This window comes from Bison bison, unplaced genomic scaffold (assembly GCF_000754665.1).
Source record: "Bison bison bison isolate TAMUID 2011002044 unplaced genomic scaffold, Bison_UMD1.0 scf7180017864043, whole genome shotgun sequence".
In the NCBI taxonomy this organism is placed as follows: Eukaryota; Metazoa; Chordata; class Mammalia; order Artiodactyla; family Bovidae; genus Bison; species Bison bison.
This window is the reverse complement of record NW_011494615.1, coordinates 7733874-7749801: the sequence shown is the minus strand read 5'-3', so window position 1 is coordinate 7749801 and position 15928 is coordinate 7733874. Positions and strand designations below refer to the sequence as shown.

The 15928-nt window shown below is 44.2% G+C and overlaps 1 protein-coding gene across 1 annotated transcript in view; it reads right to left on the bottom strand.

Moving 5' to 3' along the window:
• Positions 1-15928, bottom strand: part of GLB1 (galactosidase, beta 1) — a 104232-nt gene that overhangs the window by 14681 nt on the left and 73623 nt on the right. Inside the window, exons 13-16 of the mRNA XM_010835584.1 lie at positions 14823-14912; positions 11826-11939; positions 8827-8958; positions 6701-6955 (exon numbers count right to left, since the gene is read on the bottom strand). Of these exons, the coding sequence (XP_010833886.1) occupies positions 6701-6955; positions 8827-8958; positions 11826-11939; positions 14823-14912 (591 nt within the window). The remainder of the gene's footprint in view (positions 1-6700; positions 6956-8826; positions 8959-11825; positions 11940-14822; positions 14913-15928) is intronic.

The window sequence follows — 15928 nt, the reverse complement described above, 5'->3', positions numbered from 1 at the left end:
TATATATATATAAATTAAACAAGGCATATTTAAATCACTTATGGTTCAAAGAAGAGATATTAAGGGAAATTAGAAAATATTTCAGACAGAATGATAATGAAAACATATTTCCATAAACATGTAAAAATCAAACATTATAAAAGGGCACTTATTAAACACATGCCATGTGCATCTTTGGCTTCCCTGGTGGCTCAGCTGGTAGATAATCCACCTGCAATGCGGGAGACCTGGGTTCGATCCTGGGTTGGGACGATCCCCTGGAGAAGGGAATGGCTACCCATTCCAGTATTCTGGCAAAGAGTCGGACACGAGGGAGCAACATTCACTTTCACTTTCACATGTGCGTCTTCTCTTGCAGCTTTTTTTCCAGTATTTTTTTCCCTCTTCTCCTTCAGAGCCAAACTTCTCAAGAAGAATGTTTATCTTCAAGTATCTGTATTTTTCATGTTTCCATCTCCTCCCCCTTCAGTCCTCAGTAGAAGGCTGTTTGGCTTGCAGTGTTCGCTCCACTGGCTTAGCCCTTACTGAGGGTCCCTGTGACCCCTGGTGCTAAACCCAGCAGAGCTGCTTCAGTCTTCATCTCACTTGCCTCTTGGCAGCATAAATGCTGTTCTCCTCCCATTTGTTTGGTCTCTCCTCACTCTCCATCATGTTTGTGTCTCTCAAGGATCAGCTCAATGTCTTCCTTTCTTCCTTCTGTATCATCTGTCCTTAGAGGAACTTGTCTACTGGTCATGTCTTCAATGACCATCCATATACAAATGATCTCATTCATATATTCCCAGCCCAGATCCCTCCTCTGAATACCCACCCATAAATCCAACAGCCTCCTCAAGTACCTTCTCTCCGCTATTCCCCATGGCCTAACTCAGCTGTCCACATCCAAACTCATGATCATGCTCTTCTAGCACAAATCCTCTTTTGAAATTTCTTCTTTCAGTAAATGGTGTTATCTTCCTAGCAGCATGCCTAGAATCTGAGAGTCACCTGATATGTCCTTCTCTTTCAATATCTATGTCCAATCTATCACTACCTCTTTATGGATTTAACTACAAACATCTCTCAAACATTGTGTCATTGCCATCTTGTCCCACCAACCCTGTCTGGCAATGAAACTATGGTCCAGCCTCCTAGCCAATTTCCCTGAGCCCAGTCCATCCCAGGGTCACAGAAACTCATCGCATCACAACCATGCCATGTCACTCTGTTTTGGTGGCTCTCAAAAGAAACATAAAACTGTAATGTGGTTAAATACCCTGTCCTGATCTAGTCTCTACCCACTTTCTAGCTTCTTCTCTGAACCACAGCCGTTCTTCTCTGTGTTCCATACAGTTGAGTTCTCTATGAATTCCTCATTTTGGCCACTTTTCCCTCTAACCACATAACCTTGGCATGTGCTAGCTCCTCTGCCTGGCGTATGTTTCCCTCCCCTTTCTGCCATGTTAAGTCCTATTCAACCCCTCTATCTCTGTCAAGCATCATGTTCACATGTTCATCATGTTCCCTAACCACCTTAACATGGGCAAATGCCCAATTATTGTCAACCTCCATATCTCTTCTTAGCACCCATTGCATCTGCAATTGTATCATTTCATTTGAGTGATGATATGATTTGGGTATGCTAGATTTTAAGTTCCATGAGAGCAAGAGGGCTTCCCTCGTGGCTCAGATGGTAAAGAATCTGCCTGCAATGCAGGAGACCTGGGTTTGATCCCTCGGTCAGGAAGATCCCCCGAAGAAGGGCATGGCAACCCACTCCAGTATTCTTGCCTGGAGAATCCCATGGAGAGAAGAGCCTGGTGGTCTACAGTCCATGGGGTCACAGAGTTGGACACGACTGAGTGACTAGCACACAGCCAGACTTTAAGTTCTGAGAGAGCAAGAACCATATCCAGTTCTCTTCATTTTTGGATCCTTAGTGCCTGGCACAAGGTGTGGGCACGTTGTAGTGAAAAGGAGCAGGACCCTATGGGCCTTCCCCCACCATGCTTCCTGCCTGCCTTTTGTCTGTAGAAAACCTTTAGCCAAAGGATAAGTTTAATCAGAGAACTAAGAAAATACAGAAGCAAAGGAAAATAATCAAATAGGATAAAATAATAATAAAGTCAGTAAACAAAGTCAAGGAGCTTTAGTTTCTTCTCAAGGGTTTTAGATAGTATTAGAGCCATATCCTTGGAGCTGTGTTGTAGATGCTGAAACCCCCACCAGGTGGAAGACGTTAACTACATGAAGACCAGACTATAGCCCCACGAATTGGCCCCAGGGAAATGGAAGCAAACCGACCCCAGAACTGAAGATTAATTGCACTTAAAATAATCAAGATGACACTGGTCAGGGATCTCCTGGTGGTCCAGTGGTTAGGACTCCACACTTCCACTACAGGCAGCCCGTGCTCAAGCACTGGTCAGGGAACTATGATCCCAAAAGCTATGCAGTGCGGCAAAACAAATACCCAAAATGCTGTCAAAAAAGCTGTGCAGTGCGGCAAAACAAATACCCAAAATGCTGTCAGACCACTGCATGATCAATTTCAAGGCGACTCAGAGCTGACTGTAGCCCCCTCCCGAACACCTATACAACCCTGAAGATCCCCTTTAAAAGCTCTTGCTCACTGCTTGTCAGTGGGAGGAGGAATGAGTTGGCCTATGGACAGGAGTCTGTCCTCCCTTTGGTTTCATACATCTGAAAAAAAGACAACTTTCCTTTCCACTAACCTTGCCTCTTCATTGCTTTTGAGCTCCGAGCACCTGGACCCACTTTTGCTAACAGATTTTGATGCAACGAGACTGAGTTCTCGCAATACCTGCCTCCTGGGGGTTTTCCCCGAGGGAAGCCGCCACCATGAAGACACTCCAGGAAGGCTTCAAGGAGCCATTGCTCATGGCTCTCAGGTCCGGGGAGGAGATTTGAGGGACATTCCTACCAGCTGCCAAAACCATTTGTTTCAGGGGTCCTCCCTGTTTCTCCCCTGCTCGGCACTGGCCGCCAACATGCGCTTTCTTGGTGGAACAGAAAGACACCCCAGGACAAGTTGAGGAGCTCCCAGACCCAGTAAGTCCACAGGTGTGCACCCGGCTAACTTCTCTTTTGAGCTTGAAGTGCTATTTGGGCATTTTTGCCAGCTGGTTCTGATGTATGTATGATGTTGAGGACTGTTTGTGTTGCAGAGTGTTTATCTGGGACTCCATATCCGTCATCCTCTCGGGATTTATGACAGTTCTTTCTCTGGTGTGTGAGTGTGTATTCTGTTTGTGTGATTGGTATTCTTGTCTTTTGTAAAGTGAAAAATTCAGGTTCATTAGAAAAATTTTAGCTATGAAACTATGACTAAAGGAAAAAAAATGATTTTTTAAACACTGGGTGGCCACCAAGTGTTCTTCAAACTCCAAAAAAAATTGGTTATGATGAAAGTCTTTTATTTTTGCATATGCAGTTAGAAAAAACATACTTTTTTTTTTCTATTCACAATTCTGACCCTGAGAGAAACAAAAATATGCTTAGGAGAAAGCTTGAAGTTAAGTCTTGTCCTTGAAATACAAACACAGCTCACGTTGAGACTTCAGACTTGGGTTATTTAGTACAATTTTAAACAAAAAAAAAGGAAAGAGGGCTTAGATTTAAACACAATAAATGCATATTATTAAATACACATATTGTACCACATTAAAGAGAAATTGTGCTATGAAAAAAATGTATGTTTTTAGAGGTTATGGAATATGTTCTTAAGTTTGCCAATCAGAAATGCTGGTATAACAGTTCAACTACTTGTTACTTAGTTTTGTTAAGGCTTTAAAGGGTTAAAAATTGTAATATGTGAAAATGATAGGGATACATTTCAGTATTGAAAGCAAGTAGGATATGTGTTGTCTGCCAGAGAAAATATAAAGGATGGAGATTTTGTTTTTTTCCTTTGGCCCCACCGTGTGGCCTGCAGGATCTTAGTTTTCACCAAGGATCAACCCTGTCCCCCTGCAGTGGGAGCTCGAAGTCCTAACCACTGCATCTCCAGGGAATTCCCAGGAGATATTTTTGTTGAAGGATAAAAGGAGAATAACTTTGGGTGGGAAAAAAATTAGAAATTAAAATGGATATAGAAAATATCCTTTTTTGTAAAGAAAAACAAAGTACTATGAGAAAGGAATTTTGGACACTTAAGATTGATTAAAATTAGATTGAATTTAGTAAAGTAAATGAATTTTAATGGTAAGCTGATACAGGGCAGCAATTTGGTTTTCTCTCTGTTACGAGAATAGAGTTTTCCTGGAATATTGTGCTGCTTTTGATAACAGATCGTTTCTTTATCTAGGTAACTTTGAGTTTTCCAGAGGGCCCCTGAGGAATCTCAGAGAAAAATACTGTTAAGAAATTGACAGAATTCTAATGGAAAGCTGTTTTTCTTCTAATCATACTTTTGACCCCAATGTTCAGGATGGAAAAAACTGTTTAATGAAGTTATCACAGAGTCTAACTACTCATGATGTATACCATTGCTGCCTTTAAGTTTACTACTTAAAATACATGTACAAGGTGTAAAGATTGGGTGTAATCAATACAGTGTATGACCTAGAAAATGCTTCCCTGTCAGCATACCTCTCTCTGCTTGTTTGTTACGTCTAATTAGTTTTCTCCCAGTGTGGATGACTAGACAAATATATAAACAAAAAGTCGGCCTAGCACGGAGGGACATGAATGGACCCAGAGCAGGCAACAACTCTGGCAACAGCGGAAAAATAAATTGATTATCAGTGCTTTTTACGGGAAAGGGGAAAATGGTAGAAGAAGTTTTCACACATTGAGGTATGGGGGTCATTCTAGCTTATACATGATTTAATTTGAACTTTAGGCTGACCAGGGCTTCCCTGGTGTCTCAGAAGGAAAAGAATCCACCTGCAATGCGGGAGACCTGGGTTCGATCCCTGGGTGGGAAGATCCCTTGGGGAAGGAAATGGCAGCCCGCTCCAGTATTCCAAATAGCCGGCTTATGGCCTATTAGACATACATTGTACATCTGCTTTAACCATTAAGAAGAAAATACATTCAGAGAATAATGCAAAGATGCATTTTGATTATTATCCTCATCCATAATATGTCTGCTAATTTTTAAGCGTTTATCCAGGCACTGTGACAAGGCAATCAGACAGAGGTCATGTTTTCACAATACAAAATACTGATGCTAAACTTGAGACTTGAGATTATTTCCAACTCTGTGTCTATTCCCCAGATTAGGCAGGACTGCACCTCATTTCAGCAGAGAGAAACCAGAGCAGCCAACACCCACTGCGTCAAAGAATCGGGGAATACTGGAAGAGAAATGAATTAAAACCAAGTGCCTCTGCCAACTTTATTACTAACTTTATTCTCTATTCAAAACTTTTAGTCCATTTCTTGCTCTCTATCTGCCTCTTCTTAATCTTGAAGAGTGTCAAAAAGGGGTGGATTGAAAGGGAACAAGACCCTATGGTCCCCAACCCCCATGTCCTCTGCCTGCCTTGTGTCTGCAGAAAACTTTAACCAGTTTAATCAGAGAATTGGGAAAATACAGAAGCAAAGGAGAACAATCAAACAGGACAAAATGATAATGATTGAGTCAGTAAGCAAAGTTAAAGACCTCTAGTTTCTTCTCAAGGGTCATAGATAATATTCTGAGCCATATCCTTGGAGCTGTGTTGTAGACACTGAAACTCCCACCAGATGGAATAATTTAATTACACGAGGACCAGACTGCAGCCATGACATGAGGCGCCACAATTCTGACAATTGGCCCCTAGGAAATGGGAACAAACCGACCCTGGAACTGAAGATTAACTGTACTTAAAACAATTAAAATGACACTGCTCAGACCACTGCATGACCAATTTCAAGACGACTGTCAGAGCTGACTGTGCTGTTTCTGCATGTAGCTCCTCCCTCCGCCTATAAAAGCTCTTGCCCACTGACTGTCAGTGGTGGGGGAGTTGGCCTGTGGACAGAACTCTGCCCTCCCCCAGCGTTGCCAGCCTCTGAAATAAAGCAAAGTTGCCTTTCCACCAACCTGAACTCTTCATTGGCTTTAGGGCGGCGAGCAGCTGGACCCACTCTCAGAAACAGAAACCACTAAATATTTGTTGAATGAATAACTTGAGTCATGATAAGATCTAAGATGAAAATAGGACTTGAAGTAGAGGAGACAATGGTGTAAGAAGACATGTCTTCCAAGAATAAAGGAGAATGAAGCAGGCAGTAAAGTGGCCAGGGGGGAGCTGAGGATCCTACAGACAGGGGTGGATGCACCCCGGGCATGGGAGCATCCCCATACGGAGGTGGGGTGGTCTGGAGAGTATAGAGTTAGGTGTGAACAAGAGAAAACAGGCTTCCCAGAGATTTGCCCCTTTGCCTGGGCTGGACTTTCTTCAGTATAAATAAGAAATGCTATTCCTAGTCAGTTTTCAAAGAAGGTATGGTTTTTCTTAGGGGAAGGAGGAAGTTGCTAAAGAAAGTTGTCAATGAAAATGGGCTAGATGGTTACCTTCAGGCTGACCACAGCATCTTTGAAGATCTGCTGTGGCCCTGCTCCTGACAAATGGATAAGCGTCCACAGAAAACCCTCCACTCCCCTGAGTCTCACGCAGCACACCATTAGCAGTCTTTTTGATGCTGTATCAGACACAGAAAAGAAGACATCTGAGGCCTAAACACAAATACTTTCCATGAAGACACATACCTTGGTCCATCCAGGAAACTGGATAAAGGTGTCCTGAGGCAAGTCTGCGATCCCGCTGGGAATAGTGAAGTTACCCACATAAAAGGTCGGGAGTACGTAGGTAGGGGGGCTGTGTGCACGGGCTTTATTGTGGTAGCCCCCGTCACGGCCACCCCAGGTCCCCAGGTGACTGCGTACTGCATCCTCCATGTCCAGCGGGAAGATCTCCCAGTTGGTAAGGATTTTGGAACCAAGGGTCAGGTTAGAAACAAGACCCTGTAAAAGAGAAACAGAGTGATGAGCTGGGGGCTAAAGATGGTGCAGAGAGGCTTCATGTGACTCTGTGTTCCAGCCCTAAATTCCTGGGAAAAGCAAACTGGGATATGAAACACCAACAGCACGTGAAATCCAAACTGTGTGTCCATCAGAGTGACACAGATCTGGCTTGAGGCCAGAGCTTTCGACCTCAGATCCCTGTCTTCAGTGTTTGGTTCAGAGACATGGTCAGAACAGAGGAAATGATGGTTTCGAGGGTGGGAGAGTGAATGGAGGTGGGGGGAGAATGCAAAGGAACACTTGGCCACTGTAAAAGGATAGAAGGGTCTGTGATAATGATGGGGAGCCTGAGACTCACATTCTGAAGTTGCTCTATTTGTCCAGCGGAGGCAAGGGCTTGAGGTGTCCATGGCACCAGACACTGCATGGAAGCCTTTGCTCATGGCTCATCTGGCTTCCTCTTCTCAGCCTTTCATGAGGGGAACTTTTCCATCCCAATGGGATCCCGTATTTGTTCTATGACACCTCTCAATACTATGTCTCAATGGCCCAATCAGTAATTCAATAAGCGTTGACCATGCAGCTGTGTGCCAGGCTCTTTGCTGGGTCCTGGGGATTCAGGCACCTCACAAGAGTCCCCGTCACTCTGTGGGTCAGTGTGGCCTATGATAGCCAAGCAGCACGACCATTAATTAGTCTGACCACAAGGACGGTAACAGGAACATTTCTTTTATACTGGAGACAAAAGTGGCCCCTGCATGAGTGTTCTCCAGGAGTGTCACTGCTTTGCTTCTGAGATGCCACCAGGAGGGTCAGGAGATAGCCCCAGACACCTGTCCTGTCGTGGGTGTTGCCGTCATTCTGGAGGTGCAGCCTTCCCTCCTCTAGCACGTGGTGAGCTAACCGAGGGGCAGCCTGTATCTCAACATCCTTGCCTTCCTCCAAAAGCACCGCATGGAGCACACACACAGAGGATGAGCATAGCAAACACTTACTGAACAACGCTCTCAAAATGCACATCAGAAAAGCATACTTGGACTAGACGCCTAGGCACAGACTAACCAAGAGAGCTGAGAGCAGTGCACGGAGGGAAAGGCTTTCTAAAATTCAAGAGTTTGTCCACACCCAGAAAACAGCAGAACAAATGCTAAATTGGCTTTGTTGGCATGGGAGTGCCTTTTGCAGGCTTGGTGGGTTTTTTAAGCAAAGGAAAAGCATGGTGCAGTGGCTTCCTCCTTCTGTTTCTTGCTAGAGGATGGCTGAACTCAAATGCAAGGGTTCTGTTTGCAAAGCTCAACTTTCTCATCATCTACAGAGGAAAACAGATCTTCAAAATAACCCAACTTCTAGGCTGCAAAACAAATCAGGTAAGTTTACTCATCAAATTTGGCAAAGGGCGCATGCTTTTAAAAATTACTTCTACGTGGACTTCCCTGGTGGTACAGTGGATAAGAATCTGCCTGCCAGTGCCGGGGACACGGGTTCAGTCCCTGGTCCGGGAAGATTCCACATGCCTCGGAGCAGCTAAGCCCATGAGCCACAACTTCTGAAGTCCCTGCACTCTCGAGCCCATGCACTGCAACTACTGAAGCTCATACGCCCTAGAGCCTGTGCTCCACCATCAAAAGAAGCCACCGCAATGGGAAGCCCGCGCACTGCAATTAGAGAGTTGTCCCAACTAGAGAAAGCCTGTGCGCAGCAGCAAAGCCCAGCACGACCAAAGCAGAAAATCACTTCTACGTGAACAGGGCTGCAAGGAAAGAATGTATGCAGGAGAGTCTTTAAGTGGATTTACAGAAACTTTCCCCAATGACTTAGGCACAGTTTGGTCAACCTTTGAGTCTCACTCCCAACAGGGAGGCTGGGCCTACCTTAAAATCATTGATAGACGAGCCATAGTTCACACGCCCCATATTCTCCACCAGGAGGTCCAAGGTGGCTCCAGCTTTCCCTGTTATGTTCAGGGTGATCACGGATTCTCGTTCAAGGACTCCCTGGGCAACCTGTGGGTTCAGTACCAAATGAGAATTAACTAGGGTGGGAGGGTCAGCAGAGGCAGCCTGCTCAGTCAACTCCACACTCATTTTGCTACCCTGACGTGTCACCAGACTTCAGACAGAAGTGCTCTGATGGCTCCCTTGCCCAAGTCCTCAGCCAGATGCCCAGGCTCCTGCAACAACTGCTTTCTTCATAGGAGGGTTGCCAGACTCAGCTCCCAGCAGGGAAGGGCTGAGGCTGATTTCCTTAGCTCTGGGTTATTTTCTTGTATGTCTATTTTATTTTTTTATTTTGTATTTATTATTATTTTAAATGTTATTCATTTATTTTTAATTTTTGGCCATGCCGCAAAGTACACGAGATCTTAGTTCCCCAGCCAGGGATCAAACCTGCACTCCTTGCAGTGGAATCACAGTCTTAAACACTGAACTTCCAGGGAAGTCCCTTATTTTTTAAATTTAACTTTTATTTTATATTGGGGTATAGTTGATTTACAATGTGTTCACTACAGGTGTACAGCTAAGTGGTGCAGTTATATGTATACATATCAATATATGAATTCTTTTTCAGATTCCTTTCCCATATAGGTTATTACAGAGTATTGAGTAGGCTGTGCATCTATTTTTAATAGAGAGGGGATGGAGGCAGAAATTCCAGGGAAAGATTTCTAATACAGGAATCTCTTCATGCGCTCACAGCAAAAAAGGCAGTAATAAAAAATAGGTTTTAAATCACATGGAGATGGGACAAAATAAGACAAACGAGATAAAATCAGAGAGTTAGGTGGAGTAGTTTTACTTCAAAATACCTGATATGATACATTAACCACAAAGATGAAATAATAGAATGAGGGGAAATAACTGGTAATTTAGCAGCAACATATTCCTAACTTTTTAAAATGCAAGATTCTTTAAAAAACAACAACAAACAAACAAAAAAATCACTAAAACAACCCTCAAATTGGAATTTTAGAAATCGTTGCCATCAGTATACATACTCATAGCGTTTTAGACATTTGCTGCCACTCAAATTAAAACCACTCATCACCATAGGATGGAAATATTTTCATTTGAAATTGTCTCTCACCTGAAACTACCATAACATTGTTAACTGGCTGTGCCCCAATACAAAAGAAAAAGTTTAAAATCTGAAAAAAAAAAAGAAAGAATAAGTAGTTTGGGAGACATGGGAGATTGCTGTAGAGAAATCGAAGCAGCAGAGAATTAGTTCTGATAGTTCTTGAGTGACCTTGGGTGAATCACTCCCTTCTCTGGCCCTTAATTTCTTTCCTTTTGTGTTGCTTTTGAAGCATAGTTGATTTACAATGTTGTGTTAGCTTCGGGTGTCCAGCAAAGTGATTTCATTTTACATATTCTCTTCCATTATTGGTTATTATAAGATATTGAATATAGTTCCCTGTGCTATAGAGTAGGACCTTGTCGTTTGCCTATTTCATATATTAAAATCACTTCATTCTTTTTTTTTTTTTTAAGAAAAATTAAAAATTTTTTTTCCTCAACAAATTTTCTTGGTTAGGAACAATCTTTCATGTGTTTATTTCACATGATTGTCTTAGTGAGAGGAATGGAAATCCTATAACGTTATGTATGAAATCAAAGTCTTTGTATCTCTTAGCTCTGATTATCATGAACAGCCCTTCAGAATATAACTTCTCATGTAGGATGAAGACCCTAAGTTAAAATGACTCATCTGGTGTATACAAAACAGACCCTGCCATCCAAGAGTAAAGAAGACAGGAATGACACCCAGTGTCAGTCAGAGGGGATGGCCCTGGACTAGGGGGGCGACCAGGAAGTTCGGATGGACGAGGGGGTGTATACCTCAGGCAGATGGAGTGCAGGTGAGGCTACACCAGCCAGCAAGGGGAAGAGCTCAGGAGCATCACAAGGAGGGTGGAGCCTGAGGATGGGAAGGCAGCAGTCTCCCTGACTGTCATGTTACTGAGGTAGGAGATAGATGGGCCCTTGGGTTGGACATCTGGCATTTGTCAAGTGGGGTCAAACTGAAGATACTCCAAGGACAAAGCTAGTGGCAGAAGCTGACCTCTGCTGAAGAGAAGCTGAAGATGACCACTCCTGAGGGCAAGGGAAACTTCCCTGTCCGTACACGTGCAGGCAGGCTCCTTGGGGGTCACAACGTGCCACCCCATGACAAGTGAGGACATGCACCCAGAGGCCTCTGCAGTGGGATCCATTTTAGCAAAAAGTTACGCACGCATGTTGGGGAAGGCCCAAGGACAGGTCAAGTGTGAAAAAAGAAACGATAATTGGCCAAAGGTACACAAAAACCCAGAAGGACTGTCTTATATAAGGGATTTGAATCACCTCTTTACTACATTCCCCATTCAGGACACCTGCTGTCCTCTCCAGGTGTGTATTTCTGCCTTGCTTCAGTCTTTTATTTTTATTTATTTTTTGTATTTTGGTCCTGCTGTGTGGCATGCAAGACAGTTCCTGGATCAGGGATCAAACCCAGGCCCTGGCAGTGAAATGCTGACTCCTAACCACCAGGGAACTCGGATAAACATGCTGTTTCTCTGTGTGCTGTCCCTCTTCCTGTGCTGTGTCTCTAAGGATAAACTTGCTACCTGTTTTTACAGTTTTTGCCTCCTTGAAACATTCTTGCATTCACACAGGGGAAAGAGCCAGGAGAACTTTGCCTGTAGCCCCTGGTGGCCCAGCAGCTAAGATTTCTGCTTTTCATCCAGGCTAACCAGGTCCAGTTCCCGGGCAAGGAATAAGATCTCTCCTCAGGACTGCTTACTGCTGTCTCTCTGAGATCATTACCAAGTGCAACCCACAACTCTCCTCCCCCGTGGGGGCAGACACACAAATTCAGAGAGAATTCTTACCCCGTTCACAGAGACGTAGGCCCGGTCATGGACACCACTGGGTGGCGAAGAGAGGGGTGTAGGGTCGCTGCAGTCTTCAGGGAGCATTGTTCGGTACAGCACAAATCCAAAGTACTGGTTAGAGAAGGATGCAAGAAAAAGACATCACTCTTGCAGTTCACCTTAGGAGAACTGGGTCACCCTCCATCCGCGTGAAAGCAACATTTCTAAAACTATAGGAATGAAATGCTTCCCCAGCCTCGGCAAATATTCTGTCTAATTAAAGGGAACTGGCTTCAGTTTTCAGATCACAGAATAACCATCACAGCAGCTAACTGCAAGGAAGCCTGGAGGCCTTTGTCAAACATCCCCTCCCCTCCCACAAGAGGGAACCAGACCCTGGAACGTGGTAGGTGATGTGCCCAGAATAACTTGGGGGGATCCTGTCACAGATCAAAAGGTTACTGCCATTACCTCAAAAACCAAAACCAAGGACAACAAAAACAAAAGGTAAACAGCAACAGAATGCTCCGTAAAGCATTCTCCAGCTTCTTGGGCTAACTCTGCTCTAACATACAAAACAAGAGTCAATCAGAAACCGTTTCAAGTGGAGGCGAGGGGGAAACAGGCGGCGAGAGACAGATGGAGGTGGGGGTGAAATGTGCCTCTAAATGAGCCTCAGAAAGTACTTTGAGATGCTGGGACCCCTGGTTGGAAAGGAAGCCCCCAGACACCAGACTGGGTGAATGGCTTCCTGAGTGGTCATTAGCTGGGAGAGCTGGACAAATCAGGTCATACAGGAGAATCCAAATGGAAACCCAGCAGGAAACAGTTTCCCACTCCTCAGCCCTGAATGCGAGAAAGAGCAGCCCAGCAAAGGGGAGGGGTGATATGCAGGAGCGGAAGGAAAATGCTAACCTGTGTTCCTGTGCTGCAGGAAAGTGCTGAACTCAAGAAATGCCACTGTCATCACCCAAACCTTCGAGCACAAGGATGCCTCCCTTCCAGACCCCCAAATCTCCATCTCTTGTTTCTTTTTTTCTTTTGAATGCAGCAGAGTGGTGAGTCCTAGCTCAGAGACTAGGGGTTTCCAGGAGGGGAGCAGAAGGTGAGATGCTCCCTGCAATGGCAAAGTGAGGACTCCGGACAGGGCGGATGGGGGAGGCAGCTGCAGGGGTACCAGAGCTGCACCCCACTCCCTGCAGCTGTGCCCACCGAGAGGTTTGCTGGAAGTAAATCTTCTACGGCCTGTCCCAGATCTGAAGCAGTCAGGGCCCAGGAGCCACACCTGATCTGAGAGCACTGCCTTGGCCAAAGGTGAGAGAGCAGAAAGGGGCTGAGAAAAAGCAAGGACACTAACCTGGGATCCACTTCCCAGGTTCCCACTGCTCTGAGCTGTGTCTTATCTGATGTGCTCCGACCCTCCTCGGTGGAGAGGACAGGTAGATGGAGACACGGATGTACAACCAGTGTGTGTTGGAACCAGAGAAAGAACACTACCCAACGCTAACAAAAAAGTGAGGGGGGCTTAATTAATCATTTTTATTTATCACAAAGCAGTATTGCTGGAGTGAAATCACAAACTCAAAAAAAGACAGTTATTTGTTCTTAGTTCCAAGATATAATAATATAACAAAATAAGCTAAAGCAAGATCAAATGTGCTGTTACTATATCATCCTCCAGAAGGTGATCTCCTCAGAAGTCAGAAAGGAGCCCCTACATAATTTTCCATTTCAAAAACCAGAGCTGAGATCTTAACTAAGTGATCAAATAGAACACTGAACTAAAGGCACCAAGTGACCCTACTACGGCAGCCTGAGACGAACACCACGCGGCCGTTGTGTGTGTGCCAAAAATGTCTCACTGAGTCTAACCGGTGAGGTGTGGTCTGCAAAACTTAGAAACTGTCTGAACTCTTCAGACATGACCATGTCACGAGAGAGAGAGGAAAAACAGACTCAGGAACTGTTTCAGATGAAAGCAGACTAAATGCAATGTGTGATCGTGGACTGGCAACTGGACTGAAAAGAGAGAAGCTATAAGGGACATTGCTGAAATAAACTGGGATACCTGATCGTAGAATGTATATTAGATAATAGGACTGTATCCATGCTAGATTTCTTAAGGGTGATCATTATTTGTGATCATGTACTATAATGTCCTTCTTAAAAATACATGCTCTAATATTTAAGAGTGGAAGTGTCATGATGTTGACAACTACCTCAAATGCTTAAAAAAAACAAAAAGCAGCTGACTCCAAACCATACACACACAGAATGCCAATGAAGCAGCTGTTAACACTTGATGGATCTAGGTTAAAGCTCTATGGGTGTTGTACTATTCTTGCAAGTTTTCTAACACAAAAAGTTGGGTAAATTTTACAATAAAGATGGAGCTGTGCCTGGAGATTACACACACACACACACACACACACACACACACACACACCGTGTACTCTCTTCTTTTTCTCTGCAAAGGCAGGAAAAAATCTCTAATAACCTAATCTATTAAGAACACAGTCCCTATATCTTGGAACTAACAACAAATATGGAGAAGGAAATGGTAACCCACTCCAGTGTTCTTGCCTGGAGAACCCCAGGGATGGGGGAGCCTGGTGGGCTGCCATCTATGGGGTCGCACAGAGTCGGACACGACTGAAGCGACTTAGCAGCAGCAGCAGCAAGAACAAATAAGTGTCTTTTTTGAGTAATAAAACAGTGGTTTTACTTTGATACCTAATAAGACTAATTATATCAGACATATACTCAATGTATAACCTGCACAGAATTATGCTAAAGCAGGTTATTACCTATGTGATAAGAAATGGGGTGGGGAGAACAGCAAAGATCAGCCACTGTGCAGCATACTGAGCTACAGCCTGGAGATCCGAGGTGATTTTACATAGGGGTCTGATTTATCTGCTTATCATTTTGGTCCCTGTGTTCAGAACAGGTAGTGTAGAAAGCACATATTTTTGAAGGTAGAAAAAAGGTAAAGCATTACCTCTGAAGCCTTACCTGTTTCACATCGATAAATGTCAAGGGATAAACACTTTTTATGGGTCCAGAGGGACACAGGATGTTGAGAGCATCCTCCACTGTCTTTAACTGGAAAGAAACAAAAGCAGCTTTTACTCACTGTCACCCCTCACTTAATCACAGTAGAAATAACGTCATCATCAGAGACAGCGGATTTGACCAAACCCCTAAATGAAATGGTTTGAATTCCACTCAGGGCTGTCCTGAGTGGAATCAATTCTATCCAGTCCCTAACTCTGGATGAAAAATAACAGATGATATTGTAAAGAGTTTCAAACATACCTATTCAGTCACAACCTCCTGTATAGGAAAGGCCCGTAAAATGCATGAAAACCAAGGCTCTATAAAACCTCCCCACCACCTCCGAGTGAAGCAGCCCCGCTGTGCCCTCCTCTGAGCTTGTCAGCAGCATGTTCCCCATGCCTGGATCACCTTCCACTTGTTGACCCCACTGTCCTCCTTGTGGACAGTCAGCTTCTTAAGAGCAAGGTCTGTACTGTGCTCACCTCCAATACCCAGCACATAGTAGACACCCAATTAACACTTATATTCAGCCTGAATGACTGTGTTTACTTGTAGCCCATGATGTTTACTCTGATGTACAAAACAACCGTGGGTGCCTCTCCAAACTCTAGGAGAGACCTCCCTTTACCCACACACCTCACTGAGTCCTCACAAAAGCCGGCAAGGAAGGCAATACTGTCCCTTGTTAGGGAAGAGGAAGGAACTGGGGACTCAGGATTTCACTTGAGTCACGGCCCAGACGGGATTTGCAGTTAGGTTTGACTTCAAACCCAGGGCTTTCCCCAGCATGAAACTGGTTAGGAATTTTTATAAACGCTTTTTAGAGCTACCTCACTGATAGGTAGCATGGAAGAAAAAAAAACCATCGGTTAGGTACAATCCCATCAATTCAGCTAAGTGAGTGCTTTCCTACTTGGATAACTAAAGGAGCTCATGGTCAGAGCTTTTATCCTATATTACTATGATCTACATAAACTTCATTCAGTATTTTAAAAAATTAATTATTCATTTATTTGGCTGCACGGGGTCTTAGTTGCAGCATGTGGGATCTAGCTCTCTGA